This window comes from Haliotis rubra, unplaced genomic scaffold (genome assembly GCF_003918875.1).
Source record: "Haliotis rubra isolate DU_JTF1 unplaced genomic scaffold, ASM391887v1 Scf952, whole genome shotgun sequence".
Lineage (NCBI taxonomy): Eukaryota > Metazoa > Mollusca > Gastropoda > Lepetellida > Haliotidae > Haliotis > Haliotis rubra.
Window position 1 is genome coordinate 230429 of NW_025767693.1, and position 23886 is coordinate 254314.

Below are 23886 nucleotides of genomic sequence, written 5' to 3' on the forward strand. Positions count from 1 at the left end.
CATCTTTCTGGAAAACCAGAAGAACACCCCGTCCCTGTTTGTGAGCTTCCAGCTCAGGTATTTGTGACAGCAGGGTTTCTTTCAGTCTTGTGGAGTCGACAGCAGGTGCATCTACACCATCTGTTCCAGGCGCCGGGCATACAGACGTACTATGTCTGCAAGTCAGAAGCAAAATGGTATTTTAGCTCCTGTGCAATAGTATCTCCACCGCTGTATCTTGCAAGAAGTTTTCCATCATATTAAGTTTGGGCACATTCATTTTCCAGGTAATGTCAGGATGGGTCTTCTTTGTCACATATGAAGCACGCCTGACCTTGAGGCTGGTTCTACGCAGCTTGGTCTGGCATTCTACTGGCTTAGCACTTTCTGCTCTTCTTTTTCTGGCTCTCTGAAGTTTTGTGTTATTGAAAATAAGGCGACAACTATGGTGATAATTCACCTTGCTCCTCCTAAGAGTTTCTTCAATGCCACCACCATCAAGTCAGGCTGGATCCAGAACAATCGGCATCTCATTAATTGCGTGAAACAGAGGAATGTTAGTCGCGGTCATAGTGTAGCCTTCATGTTCTTGTGGTTGTTGAACACTTGGTGACTTGAGCTCTTCACGTATTTTTCTTCTTCTTCTGGCAAAGACAACACTTGCTCCAGTCAGTCCGGAATTTAGACCGTCCTGTATCTGTATTTGCCATCTTGGTGAATAGTTATCCGGGTATCACAATATAATAATTATCTGTATTTAGTGAATCAAGGCCGAGGGGTTTACCTTTTACCACCTTGATCACAAATCACGCACAATACGGTATGGGACACGACTAGGTTCGGGGATAAAAATATATGACCTATTACTTGCCCGATCGTTCATTCAGTATCGATCTGTCCCAAACGGTCTGTACACCATCCAGGTAACTACATTCAAAGCAATGTACAGCCCCGTTACCCTTGGCTCGGCTCTACCACACCCTGTCAGTTCAGGCGAGGCAATCTAACTAAACATCTATGTTAAACTACACTAGGTAACTGATGCGGGGCTAATTAGATAGCATTTAGGACACTAAACTAATTATTTAGCTATACTAAGCTTATTATTCAGCTGATACTGAACCCCATGCAGAGTTTCATAACAACGGTGCCACCAGTGTGCCCTGGTTGTGCGCTGACATCCGCTCAGTTGAGCTACTACTCTATACCATCCACTGCAAGTCTCTCAACGTCCAAATGTCTCAACACCCACCCGAAAACCACACATTTCGTGTCATGTCCAGTTTGGAAGCCTTGCACAGAAAGATGCTACACATACAAAACCTCAAATACAACTGCGATATAAATTACCATGCATTTTAGCAGAGTCAGACGTAACATGAACCTCTCATTTCGCAGAATATTAGGGTTTTGGGACTGGTAGATTGTACAAGGAAGCCAGTGAATGAGTTCAAGGTTCAAAATTCGTATTCTACATAGTCAGAAATGTATGATTTGAGGCCAAGAGCGTTCAAATAGGACAGGTCTCTGCGATTGTATTGCGAAAAACAATATTTTTTTTATATTCAATGGCGGCCATCTTGATTTTTTAGCTGGCTAGCGGGTTTTATCAAAAATGTAATCCCCAAAGAGTATGTGTGCCAGTTTTGGTGCTTGTTTCCGGAAGTGAACGATTCTCAGTTCAGTTATCTGCTCCAGTAGTATATATACCGTTATATATACCTTGTTCTACCACCGCAAATTACCCACCCTTGATTTTCATGTATTTTCTTATGAAAGCTGAACATCCACATGAGGGAATTGACAAGCGAGATAACTTGTAAATACCCTGAAACCAAATCTACATGGCGTTGAAGACATTATTTCAATAATCGTTTTCTTGCAAGCTCGATCATGACCAATGGGAATTGCTGCAATATTGCTGATACTGTCCAATCCACAAACACTTTCGCTGTGTCAGTCCTTTCTCATTCTTTTGGAGTATTTGATTGGACAAAACCGCCTTTTGACCGGTTTTGCCTGTTACACAAGCCCACCACCTTCATTCCTATTTTAATTGTTTTAATATACCAATTAATTCAGGATGTAGGGATTTTATTATTGTGGAGGCTCTTCATGATAGAATGATATCGTGTACTTTTGCACATGTTTATGGTGAAGCATGTCAATGCTAATTATGAAATAAAAAAATATTTCTATTTTTTAATCTACCTCTATAGATGCACTACAATAAAAACACATGGTGGGTTTGAAGAGTTAGTAACAGGTGCTCTTGAAAAGATTGATTTTCAAGTGAGATTTGAAACTTGTGGGAAAGTTTAATGTTGACTGGTAGAGAATTCCACAGACATTGAGCTGCAGGTCGGAAAGATCGCTTGCCGAATGAAGTTAAGCAGATCTTGGGGTCTGTTCACAGGAACTTATTCTGGGAATGAAGAGTTCTACCTGGGATGTATTCTGTGATTTCGAAAGATTGTGTAGACACTTATAGACAATGCAGAGGAGCTTACAGTCAATGTAGGGATTTGAAAACAGGAGTTATGTGATCTGACTTGGATTTTAAAGAAGCAATTCGAGCTGGTGTATTCTATTTTTGCAGAAATGGATTAATGAGGGGTGTTGAACTTGTGTGTAATTGAGGAATGCTGATTCATGTTGGGGAGGGAGAGAATTGGGTCCCTGAACAGAGCCTTATGGGACACCACAAGACAAGAATGCCTTCTTGGAGAGTTTTACTGCCACTAGCACTGCCTGACTTCTGTCAGTCAAATATGATGAGAACCATTATAATGCAGTACCACCGATTCCAACCAGTGTGTGTTCCACTGTGTCCAATCAAGACTGAGTGCAGGCTATTGTAGAGTTTGGATGCCATGTGCAATCGATAAACCGACGAGGCATCTCGGCCTCTGCTGCTAAGAAAGGGCGTTTATCCGTACGAGTACCTGGATGATCGAGATCTGACGAAACGCGATTACCTCCCATGGACCGCTTTTACAGTCACTTGACCAACTCGGTCATCATTGAGGATGATTACTCACATGCAACAAACGTGTGGGATAAAGTGGGCTGCAAGACTTTGGGCGACTACCACGATCTCTACTTGAAAACGGACGTGCAGCTGCTAGCCGACTTCTTTGAAACGTTCAGAAAAACCTACCTGAAACAATACAGCCTGGATCCTGCCTGGTACTGCAAGAGTCCCAGTCTCTCCTGCGACGCCTTGTTGAAAAAGACCGATGTGGAATTGGAACTGCTGACTAACTACGACATGCACCTGTTCGTCAAGAAAGGTTTCAGAGCCAGGATTTTCATATCCGCCAGGCGCTAGCCAAAGCCAACAACAAGCACGTGGACGGCTACGACTCGAGCAAATCCACCAAACACATACTCTACCTCGACGCCAACAACCTGTGGATTCGAGTGGTGCGACGTCAGCATGATCGGCGACATCGCGAGCATCCTCCAGATTCGAACGTCAGCTACATACTCGAAGTCTACTTGGACTATCCTACCTGCTGGCTCCCGAAAGGTTGACGTTGAACCGAGACTGGCTGTGCCCGACTACCAGCGACACTTGCTGGGCGAAAAAGGCAAACTGTCCGACATGCAAAAACTTGTGCCCAACTTGATGAACAAGAAGAAGTACATCGTGCACTTCAGAAACCTGCATTGGGAATGAAGCTGGCGAAAATACACAGAGCGCTACATTTCGATCAAAGGCAGTGAATGGAGCCATACATCCGAATGAACACGGATCTGCTAAAACTGGCCACCAGCGATTTCGAAAAAAATCTGTACAAACTCATGAACAACTCTGTTTTCGGCAAAACCATGGAAAATCTGCAAAGGCGAGTTGACGTGAAGCTGGTCCGAGCTCACAAGGAAGAAAAAATCAGGAAGCTGATAGCCAGCACGGCATTCAACCGAAGCATGATATACTCCGACGACTTGGCGTCGCTGCAAATGAACAAAAGCCACATCAAATTCAACCAGCCTGTTTACGTGGGGATGTGCATCCTGGACTTGTTAAAACACCTGATGTATGACTTTTTCTAGAACGAACTCAAAACGGAGTACAGCGACCGGTGCAAGGTGCTGTACACGGACACGGATTCGCTGCTGATGGAAACCCACACCAAGGACGTGTACGAGGACATGGCGAAACATGTGAAACTGTACAGCACGAGCGATTATCCCAAAGACCATCCACTGCACAGCCAAGTCAACAAAAAGGTGCTCAGAAAGATGAAGGACGAATGTGCAGGCACGCCAATCGCAGAATATGTAGGCCTGAGACCCAAAATGTATTCATCAAGAAAGCTGATGACGACAAAATCAGAAAGGCGAAAGGTGTGAAAAAATACGAGGTGAAAAAACACATCAGGCCCTGTTCTAGAAACGGACCTTCAAACACCAAATGAACATGCTGAGAAGTGAGAAGCACGCAATATATAGTCTGAGAATTAACAAGACGTCGAATTAACAAGTACGCCAAGACGAGAATTAACAAGTATGCCCTGACCATTGTGGATGTCACCAGTCACTACAAAGAGCCTGAACCGTTGATGACTAAAGACTCGTCCGAAGTCGCGAGTTCATGGGACGCGAGTTCATAGAAGCCGTATTGCAGCTGTTAGCCAAGCACAAAGTCGAAGTCAGCCGGGGTACAGTCAGGCGCATCAAAGCCAAGCCATAGACAAGAGATTTAATCGCGCCTTGGCTGAGCAGCTATTCCTCCACCAGTACTCCCAAGATTTGATCAATCCCGAAAAACAATCAACGTAATGGGTCGCACGTTTGCTCGTGTGGTGGCGGTCTTCGTATAATGTGCATGTTTCGCCACATACATGTTTGGAAAAGGAACAAGAAAAGATTGCTAGTTCAGTGTCTCGAAAATAGTTGCCACAGCAAGTACAAAACAAGATATCTGTTCCCCGTCACTGTATTCCTTCCGAATGAAAGTAATGGGTCTGCAAACCACCCAATGCCCAATACCAGCCTACCAAACGGATGTCATTTACAATTAGCGTTTTACTGTAATATACATGTACACATATTTCGCTTACTTTATCAATAGTCACATTTTAATTACCAATATGATAAACAGGCGTTTTGAAGTCATGTAATATAAGTGTCATTCACCTTAATCTTTTAATCACAATTTATAAGTCTAATTTTGTCATATATGCAATGACAATGTTAAAAGTGCAATCTATCTATCCGTGGTAAACATTCAGATGATTTCAGCATCCCCTCTGAAACCTCTGTGCTGAAGGTGTGAAGGACGTATGTTCGTTTCGTAAACATACCTAGATGCTTTTGTTATATGTCATTTTCATGTGTGTAAGTAACTCGTAAATACTAGACATTAGAAACATACAGTTTGGGTAATGTCTGTGTCGCTTTTCTCGTTGCTTACGAGGCAGAATCGTAAGGAATAGGTTCGCCACAATTGTCCTGGCTAGAAGTGCGGTCCTATTTATCTCTAATCTTCATCAGGTAATAAACCGACAAAATTATTTCCATAATCGAAATAGATATCTGCCTGACTGCGCACTTTTGAAATCTCAAGAATGAATCATGACACTCGGGGAAAGTCGAGGTGACCCAGCCCCACCGGTGGGACACACAAACAAATCCGAGGCGAAATGCAAGAAAAGTGCCTATCATGTAGAATCTCTCATCAACAGTAAACGTGTCAGCCAATAATTAGTAGGACATCTCCCACCCTCCTGAAAGTCTTGTCGCCTTGGAACTGGCCACAACAAACTGCTTGGCTCACACAGTCCACTTCTAAGATTTGAGGACGTAGGTTACAAGGATCAAGATTGAGATTAACAGTATTAACTGCATGAAAATGATGCAAATTATAAATTTCATGTTTTATAGTCGAGAAGAATTTTACTGTATATAAACAAAGAAAGGGGCAGGGTTCAAATCACAAACTTGAAAAGGTACATTGGGAAGTTATAAACGTTTGATATAGTGTAACTGAAATACTACTATAATAACGGTCAAGAGAGCAGATATATATACTGAACCACAAAAGAAACGTCACCTTTGAAAACCAAATGCAAGAGTTTGTTCTTACAAAGTGGTGTTTTTATAATGATTGTATCCTTTTGTTAACATGTTTTTCAATCCAAATTGACTGTTATTACCAACATCAGTGTGTTTTCTGATAAAAAAGCATACCGACCAAATGCACCTAAAAAGGCAGACGTGGTAAAAGGTTCCGTATGACATTCGTGAAAATGAAAATGCACGTGCATATCGTGAAAACCCTACCAATGAAAACGAGTCCCAAACTCTCCTGAAATCATTTTTGTTTTGACACAATCGCCATGGCACGACTTTAACAGATCAGAGGATCCAAGTCTTGGGACAATTGCAAGTTGGCCAGACTGCACGGAGGGTAGCCAATCATTTTAATTTTCATGTTAGGACAAGCTACCGACTGCAGGAGTGGTATCAGGTCACTAGCAGCATCCAAGACAGTCAGCGCAGTGGGCGACATTCAGTAACATTACAACGTCAAGACCGACAGATCTGCAGGATCGCTTCCCCAGAGCGACGGAAACAGCACACCAGACCATTGGGACTGACAACAGACCCATCAGTGTCGATACAATACGTCTGCGTTTGCGCAGAAGAAACCTCGTAGCCCTGTTGTCCTAGGCAAATATAGCTCACTGAGGCGCTGTGCTCACAAACTGTATGACTATTAATCCCCTTGTCTAATGGAGGTTGACCATCACTGGTGTTCCACATGGTCCAAAATGGAGCATTGATGAAAAATCTGGTGAAGCATAAAGCCCTATTGTCCTTGGCTTTTAACGAGCTCCAGATTTGTTCATTTTTATTACACAACTATAACTAAAGAATTTATATGTTTTACAGTTTTGGAAATCGTACGTTATTTTCGAGTATGACTTCTTTATTCAACAGTATAAATAATGCCAGAACGGAACAAAGGAACAATCCCACAGTGTCAAAGATTCGAAGGATTGGGAAAGCCAGTGTATTGGCCGCATGAAGTGTGCATTGCTCTATTAATATTATGTGACATAAGTATGACGAGTTATTCTTCAGTGATGGTATATGATGGCATGTGCAGTATTGCCCTAACAAAGGCGGTGATTTCACAATCAGTAGTGATCTGTTTTACCTGATATTGGTATGTCTGGATCTCTTCTGTATACAATTTCACGACCAGCTTCTGTCATTGTCCATCAAGAACTTTCATGGATTTTAAAATGAGATGGTTCATTATCCACACCTGCAAATTATGAAAGGCACCTTGTTAAATTCATATGACAAAACCATATCAAAGAAAATCAAAGATGTTAGTTATTTATAAAAATCGTCAGACCTGTGAGGTGATTTTGTATTTTAAGTGGGTGTCAACTTGCTTCATCTGTCTGAAACATGTTGTGTTTTCTGTCAATTCTCAGCCCTCAGGTCGGTCACTATGATTTCTCCATGGACGTAATGTGAGGTATGCATGTGAGGGGCGCTGTAGAATTCATGTACATTTCCGGGGGTAAATTATCTTGTTTAATCTAGTCACCTGCTTTGCCTAGCTTCCGAGTTACAACTTGTTTTCATAGACGATTCTTGTCATAACGGTAACCTGTTGGTTAGGTCTGGCTTTTGTTCCCCAAAACAATCGCTAGGCCTTATTTGTTTGAGCTAGACGCTAGTGAAAGTGAAAACAATTATCAGCCACGCTCATCACGGTTACAGGAAGAAGATCAACTAGAATCTACTTACTGGTGAGTGGACGTTAACCACGTGAATGTAGCAAGAAATGTATCGCGCAATATTGTCACTTCGACCCCCACCTGGCTCTTTGGAAGAAATCGTTATGTTACAATTTGTGCCATGCAAAATCCTTTTGGTCAAACTTTAAAGATTGTTTTCACCCAGTTACAAAATCAAAACTACTTTCTACTGGTAATAAAATATGTATTAGTAGTTACATAGTGGGGGTTCTAGACCCGAAAGGCAAGGGCGTTAAGTAAAGTCCCACCAAGAATCATACCAATCGTTGCCATTTATATTTGATAGTTTCTTACTTTAATATGTTTTCTGGAATGATCCCTTGCTTAATGAGCATATCTTTGGTGGCCATCGCCAGTCCCAAATATAGGACAAGCATGCCCATGTCATACGCATTGAAATCGAGGTTTGGGAATTTGTTGTTGCGTCATCATTTTACTTAAATGCACGTAGCTGATGGCTAGACCGCTGACCCGGCGCTTTTATGATGCAGTTGATCGATGTGAGGGTTGACAAATGTTTTTCCGTTGGTGGTAGACATAATTATAACATAACGTGTCCGTTTACCTCTAATTGTTTTGTTAATGGTTGGACTGCTGGTGGTGGTGTCATCTTTTTGTTTTGTTAATACAACCATACAGCTGCGATGATACCCACGAAAGTGACTGCCACGGCGTACAGTGGGGTATGAATAGGTTTATGATGCCTAGCTAACCCCTTTTTTACCGGCAGCTACTTGTTTTTGGATTCCTGGGTTTCGGATTCGTGACCATGGTGACGGGAGCTAAGAATACACCATATCAGTAATACAACTCACAACTGAGGATGTTCAAGGCATGACCGATAAACAGATCCGTGTCGATTGGCACAAATAAAGTCAACGTTCGGGTGGAATGGGAAGCAGAGACAAAGCTATAATGGTGTAGAATTGCATTATAATCGACCCTATGGTTTTCATCATTTCAGCACCGAATCGGGCTTCGTATATATGGTAATGTTTTCACCCAAGTATTGTTTCCGCTTCCCATCCATGACGAGGACTACGAGTCACGGGCCGCGTTTATTCTCGCATCGGGAGGGCATATCTTCACCCTCCTCGTCCTCGGATATCATTTGTTCGAGCATGTCGTCCAACTCCATCTTATATACATTAATCAGGTTTTAAATCTAATATAATAAATCCGGCATTAGCCAAACAGAACGAGATGAATTTTAGGTAACCAACACAAGATTTCAAACGTCGTCATGTTTTTTATATAAAGGTTATACATTTAATTTGCTAAGCAAGCTGCTTGATTTTGCTAAGCAGTTTGCTAAGTTTTGCTAGAATTTTGCTAAGTGTTGCTTAGCTAGCACACGGTATAAGCCATGGGTTGGTCTGTTTTCAGCATGAGTTTGGCGTGTTTCGTTTCAGATAACAATGTTCTCACGCTTTCTCGCTTGGGTTTGGTGGGAATCATGTCGTTTTGTCTTAAACATTCCTGGAACAAATCCCTATCCTTGCAGCGAAATAAGGCAACCATTGCGTCTGTTCCCCAGAGGTCTTTGTGGAGTGAGTTGAATTTTTGTGTCAGCACCCAAACGCTGTGTTTCATATGGCGTCCCGAAAACGCTAAATACGATAATATATCTCTCTTTTTGGTGATCTCTTTATTCACGCTGCAATCGTCTAGGATAAACATCATCGATTCTCCCTCAAACTTCTTGTGTAAGGCTTGCAACCAGTCCTGTAAACATACTCCCGGGTCGATTTTATACACCTCCTCGTGTTTCATCACCCACGCTCTCTCCGTGTACGTTTTATTAACGCGTATAGTAGGGCAAAGAATCACGATATGATCGAACACCTCCCGATAATACCCTTCCAGCATATCCAATACAAAAACGGTCTTCCCATACCCCGTCTGACCGCACACACGATGTCGCAATGCAGCTCCAGGGACAGCTCAATATCGAACATGTACAGTGAGTTGTGCATCCATAATCTCGTACAAATATAGGTATAATTTACCAGCGTTTTGAGCCTTCTTGGTGATTTGGATCGTAACCCCCTAATCGCGTCAAAGAGTTGATTGGGCATGCCCTCGACGGTCACTTCCACTTTTGTGATCTCAGGGTTCCAATATTTTTCGTTAATTCTTAGAAACGTCGAAAATTCTTCCAACGGAATGATCAAAATGCCCTTCATCGATCGAGTGGGTACGTTCAGATTGATATTCCACAATGTATCGGTTTTATTAAGATGGCTAACGATCCCGAATACTGGTTGCGTTACCTTGTTGAACTCCAACGAATTATTGTCGCTGGTATAGCTGCTGGGATCGCCTCTCTCCTTAAATCTTATGTGGTTTAAATCGTTAAACATCAGTTCGTATTCTTGTCTATCAACCAGCGCGGCTTGGTAAAACAGCATGTGACCCTCCAGTAGTTTCAAGTCGAGTGGAATGCAAAATAGGTTCCCGAATGCTTCGGCTATAGCCTTATGTCTCCTTGACATAGCGGCGAGATGGGCTTGTTCAAAAGGATACCCCACATGCAAACGAGTCAACGGACGATTGGCTGGACAAATGCCTTGGTTTTTCATGTTTTCCCGATCGCTCGCGGTTCTCCAGAGGTCCGTGTAACTGAAAAATACATCACTGTCATCGATGCATAGGATTTTGTTCCCGCTTATTTATATGGTCATTTTTTTCACAATGGCGCGACCCAAGTTCGCCACGATTCTCTTTTATCATCCTCGGAATCGAAACTGATATGAAAAGACAGGTGATCCGTCCCGTTGACGATGACGTTGTTCACGCCCAGGTTGGGAAAGCATAACAACAGCGTTTGGTTTTCATCGATTGTGCTCGGATTGTTGGTGATCGTCACAGATTGATGAATGGCTTTGACCCCCAGGGGTTCCCTCAATCGTCAGAAAGGGTTTAATTTTTGTCCGTATGCTGACGACATAGTTTATATTGAAAATATGTTTTTATAGCTTTAATATAACAGAACTGTGGCTGAAGGTGGTGAAAATATTCCAATTGCTCGATGATGGTGATGAGGACACCTCGTTTACTGTTAAATACGGCCGTGAATGACTATTAACATACCCTAGGGAAATTTAGCTCCTCTTTATCGCAAGTATTCTTGTTCGAAATCGATGATTGAGGGATACTGTGACTGAAAGAGGCTCCGGACCTCGATCTTATGCATTCACCTATGAGAAAACATCTCGCCTTGTCTACGCTGGCCAGTCGCCACGGTACCCACTTTATCCATGACAAATCAAATATAGTCAGCTATCGACAAAATATTTTCGTGAAGACCCCTTAGGCTTTACAAAATGTGCGGACCAAGCTGGGTGCCACGGTGAGTGTGATCGATCGAAACGATTATTTGAGAGACATGCCGCAATGCACTCAAGAAGGTTCCAACGGGCTCGACAATCTATTGACCACCTTAAACGATACCGCATTAGAAACACCTGTAATTTACCGTTCGGGAACTGCGAGGGCTAGACAAGGCCTTGCGAACCAATCGTGGATCGCTCGTGGACAACATGGCCAACTGAAAGAACTTGACGATCGTATCACTCAAACAAGCGGATGACGATGACGAGATCACACGACGTCGGATCGAGGAAAGGCTACATAACTTGCAAGACGAATGATCGACCTGATTGGAACGGGCATCGTACAACAGAGAAGCGCTTCAATCCCAAATCGGCCCCAAACGCAAAACTATCGAACGAGTCCTCCATGAAGACACCATGTTAGCCGGAAGGCTAAGAACGTTATTCAGATAACGAGGGATCACCATCGCTAGCGCATTGACTGCACTCGAGTTTATCCTATCGACTTTAGTCATCTCTCCGATTGGTGGAACGAAGGCACCGAAGGCACCGAGTCCCTAGTGGCAAGAAAGGGGTTAAACAATGGATACAAAAACCATATAAATCGCTCGGTGAAGCCCTGGCGAGACTGGTCGGCAAAGCCGCTGAAGCGCTGCGTGGTATCTTGGGCAGCATCGTTTCCTTGCTGTTAGGATTCTTATCGAAAATGGTCACGTGGTTCAGTCAAAACCTGTGGGCGTTTGCCGTCGCCATGGTCGGTCTGGTGTAAGTCACCGCTACAGAATTTTTAATCCTATAAGGCACAACCCGAAAGCGATTCCACCGACCACGAGCGCGGTTTTACGATCGATGTGTTGCTGGTTTTCGACCACCGTGCTTGCCGATAGGTGTGGTTTGGGTTGATTGCTGGGCACCGGGGATGGTGGCGGCGTTACTATCCCCGTTTCACCGGTTCTCGTGGGTGGTGTGACGTTTCAGAGGTTGGTATCGGGGTTGACACCAAACTTTTGATTGCTAGTCACTATGACGATTTCGTTGTTGTAGCCCAACACTTTATGGATCCTCAGTTGCATGTCTCTCGGAGCCATGTACAACCCTACACCAAACACATAGTCGACTTAAGACGGGGCAGCGTGTCTTGGTAACGCTTAGTAGCCGTCGGTAAATCCACCAGTCTGGCAATGGCATCCTTGTTTCTGTACGTCACTAGCTGTTCCCTTACAGATGATACTGGAAAGCGTTTGCGCCTGCGTGCGAAAAATCGTCCACACGTACGTTCGAATCGAATCGTTTAAGCGGATGGTGCCAGCATGAGTAAACCCTTTCTACGTATCCAACAGAAATATTTTCCAATCGTTTTTGACATTGGGCTGCTGCTCAACCTTTTTAACGATGAAAGCAATGTCGCCTCTAAAATCCATACGATCATCTCGACATTCATTACTCGACAGAGTAAATTCTGATTGAAGATAACATCGTTTCAACAAATCATCGCTGAGCTCTTTTATGGTTTTTGGTCCTATGTATGTATTTTTAGGAACGAGGTTGGCGAATGCCTGGAAGAAAATACCCGAACTAAACAAATGTTTATCGCTATATCTTTTCGTAATGATTTATGGGAAGCCTAAATGTGTATCGACTACCAAACCGTGATTCACTTCTCCCCATATACGCCAATCCGTTTTTCGATTTAGTTCGAATTCACCGCAAATCTGTTCGTATGCACGCCGATCATACGGAATGTTTGATGCATCCCACGCCTTGTCATTGCAGAACCAGGGTCGCTTATTTCTTTCAGGATGCACCTGATCTGGTAGTACACGTGAAACAAGAACACGGACTGACTCAGCGGATCGCGACGAATGTAGTTCAAGGTCACGCCGCATCCGGTGGTCGCGCAACACATGCCGAAATTGACTTGATTCTGCCAGAATTGCATCAGGTTCGAAAACCAAGCATGTACTGCCTCAACACTCGCAACCGAAAGCCTATACTTTTTAAATACATCGATAAATTGAGCTCGAAAGTGGGAACCATCGGCATCCACTTAATACTCGGTTGCGTAAGATCGGTAGCACTTATATGATCACTTTTAGGATAAATCACTGCTGGCTTGTACTTGGGTGAAGACATATTGAATGTATATTGTAGTGTCTTGCATATATGTAACGTGTTCGTCACGCTCTCGGGAATCAAGAGGGGTGAACCCATCCAATTGCTTCACGCAATCGATAGCATGTCGGGACAACTTGAAGTCGCTCTCTGCGATCTTATGTATTACCCACAATGTTCATATCAGTCAACATAGAGGGAACAACAGGCTATTCATCGATGGAAATCGCCATGATTTGTGTGTGACGATTATAACAGCGTTTGTATGCTGAACGATGGAATTTTCAAACCCATTAGAGCCCATCTCAAACTAAACGAGTCGAATGGAACACTGACGTTAACGGCTGGGGAAAAACCCATCCAACTCGGTAAAGCCTTGTCGAGAACTCTCGGGTTGCCGTCGAACGAAATGTGACCCCGAGACACCTTAATGAGTTTGCAATTACCGAGCTTCGTTGTCTATCATGAGCTGTTCATTCATCTTGGGTAAGCACGACTGATAATATTCAAGGCAAATGCCATTTGACTCTGCTGAGAGCCGTGCCGGTGAAAACGGAAAAGTGCAACGACGGTTGAACAGAATCATTCCCGTTCCTACATTAAAAAAGTTAACGCAGGGCATTATTATGGAATTCAAACTATCTGTTTTAGATATAAAACATAAACCGGTGTATATGGGATATCTAAGTGTAACACTGCATCTCAAATCATGAATGCTCCTGGTCCCTGAAGAGCCATACAACTGAGAAAATGCACCAACATAGCAATCTCTGACCTCCGGGGGCACTCACAGATTCGACGAGCCAAGAATGGATGGCAAACTTAAAAACAACATTTACCAACGCGTCGAAGTGCCATCCGGCGGATCCAGCAACGGCGGTAGCAGCGCCCTAGGCGATTTTATTGATACTGGAGGAGCGGTCAGCAACCCGTGGTACGACCTGGTCCGCTATGACGATGATGACGACCACGACGAATGGACGATATCCACAGCGTTCGGCGGCCAGCTGTTCGACCTGGACGACGTCGAGACCACAGTTGTCGCCCGAAACACGCAGTACACTCTCGTCTTTACCGAGGACAACAAGTTTGTATTAGTGCCATCTCAAATCGACTGGAATCTCAACATTACGCTTGGTTCTCCCCATGTTTACACGGAAAACATAGACCACTACCTAACGAAAGTCGTGAACAACGGAACGCTGCTCGTGGCCTACGTCCCGACCCAGCGTGATCATCAACCCACTGTCACATAAAATAGCTGTGGGTTTGCAGATGGTGTCGGAATTCGACGGTGTGGTCAACATCCTGGAAAATCTACCGGCAATTCCACGCTGGTTATCCAAGTCTACCTCGGTGAACCATCGTCATCGCACGAAGTTGAAATCGTACTGCAAATACCGGGTCACACGGGCAACATTGTTAGCTCCAGTCAATGATTATGCAGCTTTTGTAATGCACGACATCCCCGTTTACCAATAGTATTTTTGCGATTCAAATTATGGCATCAAATTACACACCACGCTCGTAATAGAAGTCTATCTCGTAAAAGCTTCCGATGTACGCTATCTTTCTTGTGAATAGGTATTACCGATGCTTCTTTCCATGGACTGGGAAAAATTGACAGGCTAAGGGACAAATTGAATAATTTCGTAAGTATGGATGTTAGACTATTTGCGGTATATCTAAGTATTTTATTTCCTATCCCATCCGGACCGGTCGCTTTTGATGTGTCCAGTGACATTAAAATATCTCTGACGTCATCGCGGGTTAGAGTGATGTTAGTTAATTTTGGGCTGCAAGGAAACTCGGTATCGGGCAAATCTCGATTTGGATCAGCAATAGTCGACTGAGCGATAAAGTAATGGTTTAAGACGTTTGCGATTTCTTCAGGGTCATTATAGATTGTATCGTTAAAGATAATTGTCCCAAATTGATTGTCATTGTTACGTGATTTTATGAACCCTCTCGTCAGACGCCACCACGTTTTCGAACCGATCGAAGTATTAACAGAGTCTTCAATTTTAGAAACGAAAATTTGTTTAGCAGTTCTAATAGCGGAAGTAACTTTATTTCTTGCTGATCTGAAGTTAGCCCACTTCGTTGGATGGTTACATTTCTTTGCAATTTTATGTAGGCGATTACGTTTCCGAATCAAAGAACGTATTTGGCTCGTCATCCAGAGCGGATCTGCAGGTCTAATAGTGACAGCCTTATTTGGTATATGTTGATCGCAGATTTTCATTATTGTGGATGTTAAATCGGTTGCAATTTTATCTATATTATTGGAAGAAAAGAAAATATCACCATCAATATCATCGACACTCTTGTTCCTGCTTACAGTATCAACTAACGAATAGTAATAAACTTTCCTCTTATAATTTATAAGGAGGGGAATTGGTTGTTTGATGGTCACAAATATCGGACAATGGTCACTGCAGATAGGGTCAAGGACTCCCGAGTCATTTACAGCTTTAATATTCGAAACAAAAATCAGATCTATCAGGGTACAAGTGTGCTTCACTAACTTTGCGAAATGTGACCAAATACCACATCTCATATTCAACCGATGGATGCAGGAATAATTCAGACATTCAAGGCATACTACAATAGATCGCTTGTTAGACATTACCTCACCTGTGCTGAGGAAGGACGTGTATATGGTGGCGGTCTACACATAATCAAGTCTGGACCAAACAATCCGGGGATTTACAGCATGAACATCGATCTGCGCAATTGGGATACGATGACATGTGTTAAACAAATATAATGAAATATCAGAACAAACAAATAGGATAAAATATCAGAACAAACAAATAAGATAAAATATCAGAAGAAACAAATAGGTGAAAATATCGGAACAAACAAATAGGTGAAAATATCAGAACAAACAAATGGGATAAAATAACAGAAAAAACAAATAGGATAAAATAACAGAACAAATAGGATAAAATATTAGAACAAAGAAATGATACATCCGGTGGCGCTCATGGCGACAGGTCGCATATAACATCTCCCGAGCGAATCCATCCATATCTGTAACATCATGGCCAATCCAAGAAAAAGTCACAGAGGAAAAGCAGATGCAGAACCCCTAAATCAAGATCAACAATTAAAATTGGACGCCCAGCCAGCGGCTAAGCAGAAAACCTCTACATGTATCGGAGCTACCTCGACACAGGAAAATGCATCGGCCGCCATGTCGGTAAGCAAGATCGATGAAATGAAATATTTCATTAGAGACTCATTGCAGCAACAAACAAATGAAATCACTTCGATTATAACCGGTTATAACCTGGATACCATTCTTAAGGGAAACAAAGAACTTACTCCCTGTGTAAACCAGAAAATAGTTGAATCCGTCCACGATTATATAACCAAGGCACAACGCTTCAAATTTTCTCAGGAAAATAATTAAATGTACTCAACAACCTTCTCATGATTGATTTATATTTCTACAATGGCTTGTGAGACACACACAACTGTAACTCTCTAACTTATGACTACTTAGAGAATAGTTGTATTTCATGTAATCTATATATATTTATACATTTTAAATATATTATATTTATGCAATGGTCAGTATCGTTGACGTCAAATCCTCCATTTTCATGTTGTATTATATGTTGCATGGGAGCGGTGTTAATATAAGCAGTAATGCGTGTTCACCAATCCCAATTCATCTTCATGAATAAAAATATGTTAAAATCAAATCACTTCGATAATTGACAAAGTGAATGTCGAAGTAGCAAAATTGCAATCCAAAACGGATGATATTCTCCGATCAGTCGAGTTTAACTCGGAACAGATTAATGTAAACAAAGCCGAGATTCAAATGCTCAGAGACGAAATGGACCAGTTACGAAAAGACACTGAAACTAAACTATTGACACAAGAGCTTTATTTTCGCAAGAATAACTTGCTGATCTATGGTATACCCGACGAACAAGACCCAGAATCAGCTTGCAGAGATCTTTTCAAGGATCTGGGAATATCGCATGCTCACGACATAAACATTGTGAATATTCATAGGCTGCCGCGTCAGAGTACAAATCCTCGTACAGCTGCTTCTCCAAAGCCTATAGTGGTCAAATTTGTCAACATGTGTAACAGGCAAGCTATTATTGAACCCAGTTTTCGTAAGAGTGCCATACTGCGAGAGAGACATGTGTCTATCCGCACTGACCTCCCAGTTCCCTTGAAGAAGATTCGTGGAAAACTGGCCAACAAAGCATACGAATTGAGGCAGAAATGCATGGTTCAAACGCGTATTCAGGAAAAGGGAATTGAAATTATACTACAGTGTAGAAAAACCTCAGACCGACCTCGGAAAACAGTGAAACTTGAGGATGACATTGATCAAGCATCATTGTAAGAGCTTGTCGCATTGTGTGATACTAACTCTCAACTGTTTGTGAAAATCGTGCACTGTGTTCTTTGTTATCTCTTTATACCTTTACAAGAATTAATACGACTGAACTTCATGGAGCACAACTGGGTAACGACTATATAACAATAATCCCTATCGAAGATAAGCAATCGGAAGACTATTGATATGGATATTAATCAATATATACTATCTTCACAGCTCTCATGAGCAGTTTGTTTACATGTCTATTTTTAGACCCATGTGTGCCCGCGATCATGTGACTATTGTTGACATTCGCTACCTCACGGATAGTGACAATGCATTTGGTGTCACCTTCTAATGAAACAACATCTATTACACACAAATATCTCTATCAGTTTTAAGACTTTTGTCTGAATGCTGTATTTATATATGACTACCATTTGAGGATGTCAATGATATGCTTTATAGCCGCATGAGTAATACGGTCACTGATCACGTGCTTTGTACCGAATCATGTGACTATTGTTGACATTCGCTACACTGATAGTGACAATGCATTTGATGTCTCCGTTTAATGAAACAGCATGTATTACATATAAATATCGCTATCAATATTAAGATTTTTTCTGATTGTTGTACTTATATATGATTACCACTTGAGGATGTGAATGATATATGCTTTTTAGCCGCATGTGTAATACGGTCACTGATCACGTGATTTGCACTGAATTGTCGAGGGACAAGCAAGTCTGTTACCAGTTCACGACTGCCTGTCTGCAGTATGGTCTCCAGACGCCAAAAAGTGAGTTTGTAGCATATAAATATATGCATAGAAGAACAAAACATTCCTGCTGACAATAATTCTTGTACATTGAAAGATTTATTAATGTCAAATATATCGAGACTGTTATCGAACTGACCAGAACCGGAGTTACCTCCCTTATTTGACCTAGTTTTAAGACACCTCTTGTACACAGTTCTCTTGTATACATGCATTTCTCCATAGAATTTATACCAGATGTTATGAAGAAAGTGACACAGCGGCCATTACTTATACTTATTTACTAGAGGATGGATTTGACTTGTGGCAACGCCTTTTTTCAGCTTTTATGTTTTCAGATTTCTTTTATTATCTTGTTTTCTCCAAAAGAATGATAAACATTCATATCAGTAGGCATTTGACTTATAATACCAGTACACACATTATGAAGCAATATGGGTGATAAGATAAGAATAGCTTCAGCCAATTGTAGAGGCCTGGCAGAAAAGACCAAACGTAAAGAAATATTGAACCTTTGGCGTAAAAGAAAGTTTTCAATTATATGTCTGCAAGATATTCATATTTCCAAGGAAGATGAAACTACTATGAGAGATGAATGGGGTCTTCAAAGCATTATAGCACCATATAAATCAAATGCAAGAGGGGTCGCTATTTTATTTAACAATAATTTGGAAGTAAGTATCCACAAATTCAAGACTGACAACAGTGGAAACTATATAATAGCAGATGTAACTATAGAAGGAATAAGAATCACATTGACTAATATATATGGTCCTTATCAAGATCAACCTGATTTTTATAATGCATTATTTCATAAAATTGATGAATTTGAAAATGAATCTCTCATAATATGCGGAGACTGGAACTAAGTTCTTAATCCTTCCATAGACTTAGAAAATTATAAAAATATCAATAATCCAAAAGCAAGAAAAGTAGTGTTAGATAATATAGAAAAGTATGATTTGACAGACATCTGGAGGGAGAGAAATTATGATGTAAAGAAATACACATGGTGGAAAAGAAACCCTAAACAACAGTCCAGACTTGACTTCTTTTTAGTTTCTCAAGATTTAGCAAACATGACAACGGACTGTTCAATACTTCCAGGATATAAATCGGATCATTCAGCAATTACCATGTCTTTTTCTAATCAACTTAATAAGGAACGGGGTGGAGGATACTGGAAATTAAATACATCATTACTTTATAACCAAGAATATGTAAACAAAGTCAATGGTATGCTTTTTGAAACAAAATTAGAATACTGAACCTGCACTGAGGATGAACTAGGTGATATTGAAGATTCTAAACTACAACTTAACATAAGCGACACTTTGTTCTTAGAAACATTTTTAATGAAAGTAAGGGGAAAAACAATATCATTCTCTTCCTACTTAAAAAAAATCAAAACTGAAAAAATCAAAAATTTAGAAGGAAAGATTTTGGCAATGGAAGAAGAAATCAGAGAAAATTTCCAAACCATATGTGAAACTAAACTTTCTGAACTATCCAAATGTAAATTAGAGTTTGAAAAATTAAAAGAAGATGAAATAAGAGGTATACAGATAAGAAATAGAATTCAGTGGTATGACGAAGGAGAAAAACCAACCAACTATTTCTGTCATCTCGAAAATAGAAACTATACCAGTAAGCTTTGGAATAGTGTTATCAATGACAAAGAGGAAGTAATATCAGATGGTAAGGCTATATTAAATGAACAAAGACAATTTTATGAAAATCTATACTCATCAGGTGGTAAAATAACAGATAAATATATTAATATATTTGATGATATTATTACACCCAGACTGCACACTGTACAGGCTGAAAATCTTGAGGGTGATATTACTATAGATGAAATAACACGAGCCGTTAAATCAATGAAAAATAACAAAAGCCCAGGAGTAGATGGTTTCCCAATAGAATTGTTTTAATTTTTCTGGAAAGATCTTCATATTTGGGTTTGTAGATATATATCAGAAGCATTCAGGCAAAATATGTTAAGTCCAACAATAAGCAGAGGCGTTATCACATGTATTCCAAAAATAGACAGTTGTTAAAAAACTGGCGCCCAATTTCCCTACTGAACTCTTTATATAAAATACTCAGCACATGGATAGCCAATAGAATTAAAAAAAACATTGAATACTCTTATTCATGAAACTCAGACAGGTTTTATACCTGGAAGGTGTATTAGCGAGAACATAAGATTATTATACGACATTATGTTTGAAGCAAAAGTACAAGATAAAAAGGGACTCTTGTTACTTATTGACTTTGAAAAAGCTTTTGACACTGTCTCTAAAGAATTTATAATTTGAACAATTGGAAAGTTTGGCTTTGGACCCAATATGGAAAAATGGATCAAAATATTAATCAATAATGCTACATCATGTGTTATACAGAATGGTCATTTATCACAATTTTTTGACAATGAAAGGGGCTGTAGACAAGGGGACCCAGTCTCTCCCTATATATTCATCTTAGTGGCTGAAATTTTAGGAATAATGATCCGTAACAACACTGCAATAAAAGGAATTACATTGAATAACACTGAACATAAAATTGGACAGTATGCAGATGATACTGAATTATTTATCGATGGGCATGAAGAAAGTTTAAGGGCAGCAACTGACACTCTCAATAATTTCTACAAAATGTCTGGTTTAAGAATAAATATAGATAAAATGAAAGCAGTGTTGATAGGCTCAATGGCAGGTAAGAGCATGATTTTATGCCAGGATCTTCAGCTTGATTGGCATAATGGGGAATTTGATATTCTAGGAATAAGACTTAATCCTAATTTAAATAACCTTTGGGTAATTAATACAAGAAAAAGACTAGAAATTATTTATAGAACTCTAGGGAATTGGAGGAAAAGAAAGTTGACATTAATAGGGAAAATAACTGTTATTAAAACTTTAGCACTTTCATCATTGGTGCATATATTCACTTCACTCCCAAATCCTCCAAAGGAATTCATTGACAAATTAAACAATATATTTTATAAATTCATCTGGAATGATAAGCGGGATAGGATAAAGCGAACGACACTTATTAGAAAATATGAAGAGGGGGGACTCAGAATGGTTAATGTACAGGTATTCATAAACTCTTTAAAACTGTCAGTTTTACATAAATATCTTCAAAATAATAGCAGTTCTGGCCCTAGTATCTTTCCATTTAAAAGATATATTTCTGCTTGGAGCCAATATTGAAAATTATGTCAGTATTATGAATCCCTATTGGAAAGATGTATTGGCTGCATGGGGAATATTCTATAAAACACATAAAACTGATTTTACAGATATTGATCAAATCTTATCCCAAACCCTTTGGTTCAATCACCAATTCCAAAATAGTAATTTCATTATAAGACATTGGCATCTCAAAGGTATTCACTCTATAAGAGACTTGTGTAATGATCAAGGTATTTTGCCATTTAGTGAACTTAAGAAAACTTACAAAATTAAAGGCACAATTCTTGACTATTATCAGGTTCTTCAAATATACCCCAAAAATGGAAAGAAACTATAAGAAAGAATTTATTGATTGTTCATAATCATTATCTTGACACATCACTGATAGATTTACTTTCAGCACCAAAGAGATCCAGATATTTCTATGATAAACTTATAACTACTGAAAACCTACCTTCATCATGGGAAAATGGCAAAATATCTTTGACATTGCAATTCCATGGCAAGATATTTTTAGAAAATATAGAAGATGTACAAAAGGTACTAAATTGATTGACTTCCAGTTTAAATTTTTCCACAATATTGTCTACACAAAGAAAGAATTATTGAGAATGAAATTAGTAGATGATGAACTTTGCTCATTTTGTAATTTAATGTCAGAAAATTTGATACATTTTTATTGGGAATGTGAGTGTGTGAAAACGTTCTGGCTGAAACTGAAAGAATATATTGAAGATAAATCATCAGAAAATTTTACCCTGACAAAATATACAGTCTTAATTGGCGGAAATAATAACGACCTTATGAATCACATACTTCTTGCCAGTAAAAAATATATCCATATATCAAGTATTAAAAAAAATAAGTTATCACTGGATACATTTGTAAAAATATTGAGTGATATTTTCAAGACAGAAAAGTTTATTGCCAGTAGGAATCAAAACATATTACAATTTGACAGAAAATGGTCATCTCTACTGCACACATTCCCAGCCTAATGAATATCCCAATATGTGTAATGCCAACCCATATGAATTTCTGTTCTACGGTGTACAAGTGTTGTTGCATCATGTTCTTTGTATACTTGTATCTACTGATTTTGAATGAATAAAAAAACAACAACAAAAAAACAAATGATACGTACTGTTGGAAACTCAGCGTTCTGTCGATGCCCACTGTAGATACGTGTCACGACATCAGAGTAACTGGTTCCAGTGGTTGCGTGCGTGTTTAGGTATAACTGCTGTCACCAAGGCCTTCACCAACGAAACGAGGTACTTCGAAGCACGTCCACAAAGATACAATCAATAATATGATTTAAACATATTTGTATTCATGAAGATGAATTGGGATTGGTGAATAAGCATTACTGCCTATATTAACACCGCTCCCATGCAACATATAACACAACATGAAAATGGAGGATTTGACGTCAACGATACTGACCATTGCATAAAAATAATATATTTAAAATATATAAATATATATAGATTACATGAAATACAACTATTCTCTAAGTAGTCATAAGTTAGAGAGTTACAGTTGTGTGTGTCTCACAAGGCATTGTAGAAATATAAATCAATCATGAAATCAAGAAGGTTGTTGAGTACATTTAATTATTTTCCTGAGAAAATTTGAAGCGTTGTGTCTTGGTTATATAATCGTGGACGGATTCAACTATTTTCTGGTTTACACAGGGAGTAAGTTCTTTGTTTCCCTTAAGAATGGTATCCAGGTTATAACCGGTAGTGTAAAAATACATATTAAGTCTTATCCGAGTATAGTTACGGCAAGTAAGGAAATAGTGTAGGGCGTTTTCACTCTGATGTCCACAAGAACAACAAGGGCTGTCTATTAAATGTCTGTTATACTTATCGGCGTTGAGGTCGCTACATCCGAGCCTGAGGCGGCAGTGAACGATTTGGCAAAAACGAGTGCAATAATTAAGGTCAAAGTAAATCTTATTTTCAGTTTTTGTAATCAATAATATAAATCGGCTTACTGTTAAACGCGATCATGTGAGTAGTGTCGAGAATAATGTCACTGTGACCTGTTTATCCTCTGTTTTAATTATTTAGAATGCTAAACGGAGCATAACTGGCTTGGCAGTTTGTGGGTTCTAAAGTCAGATTCTCCCTGGTTGTGGCGTGTGGTTTGTGAGCACCTGGTGTCCCACGTTTGAAATATTGTTCAAAATGATGTTAAACAAAGCCTATGTGATATGATAGATTGATGATATGATAGACAGACAAACACTGACTTACAGACATGTTATATGATAGGTAAGATAGATGAATTGATGGAGGGATGATACATACATTCTTGTAATAGGTGTAGTATT

At 40.1% G+C, this 23886-nt stretch overlaps 1 protein-coding gene across 1 annotated transcript in view; it reads right to left on the minus strand.

Annotated features, from left to right (window-relative positions):
• LOC124264966 overlaps positions 1–22761 on the minus strand; it is a 38152-nt gene extending 15391 nt beyond the window's left edge. Inside the window, exons 1-2 of the mRNA XM_046699750.1 lie at positions 22690–22761; positions 7151–7261 (exon numbers count right to left, since the gene is read on the minus strand). Coding sequence (XP_046555706.1) covers positions 7151–7208 — 58 coding nt within the window. The 5' untranslated portion in view covers positions 7209–7261; positions 22690–22761. The remainder of the gene's footprint in view (positions 1–7150; positions 7262–22689) is intronic.
• Positions 22762–23886: the final 1125 nt, after the last annotated feature.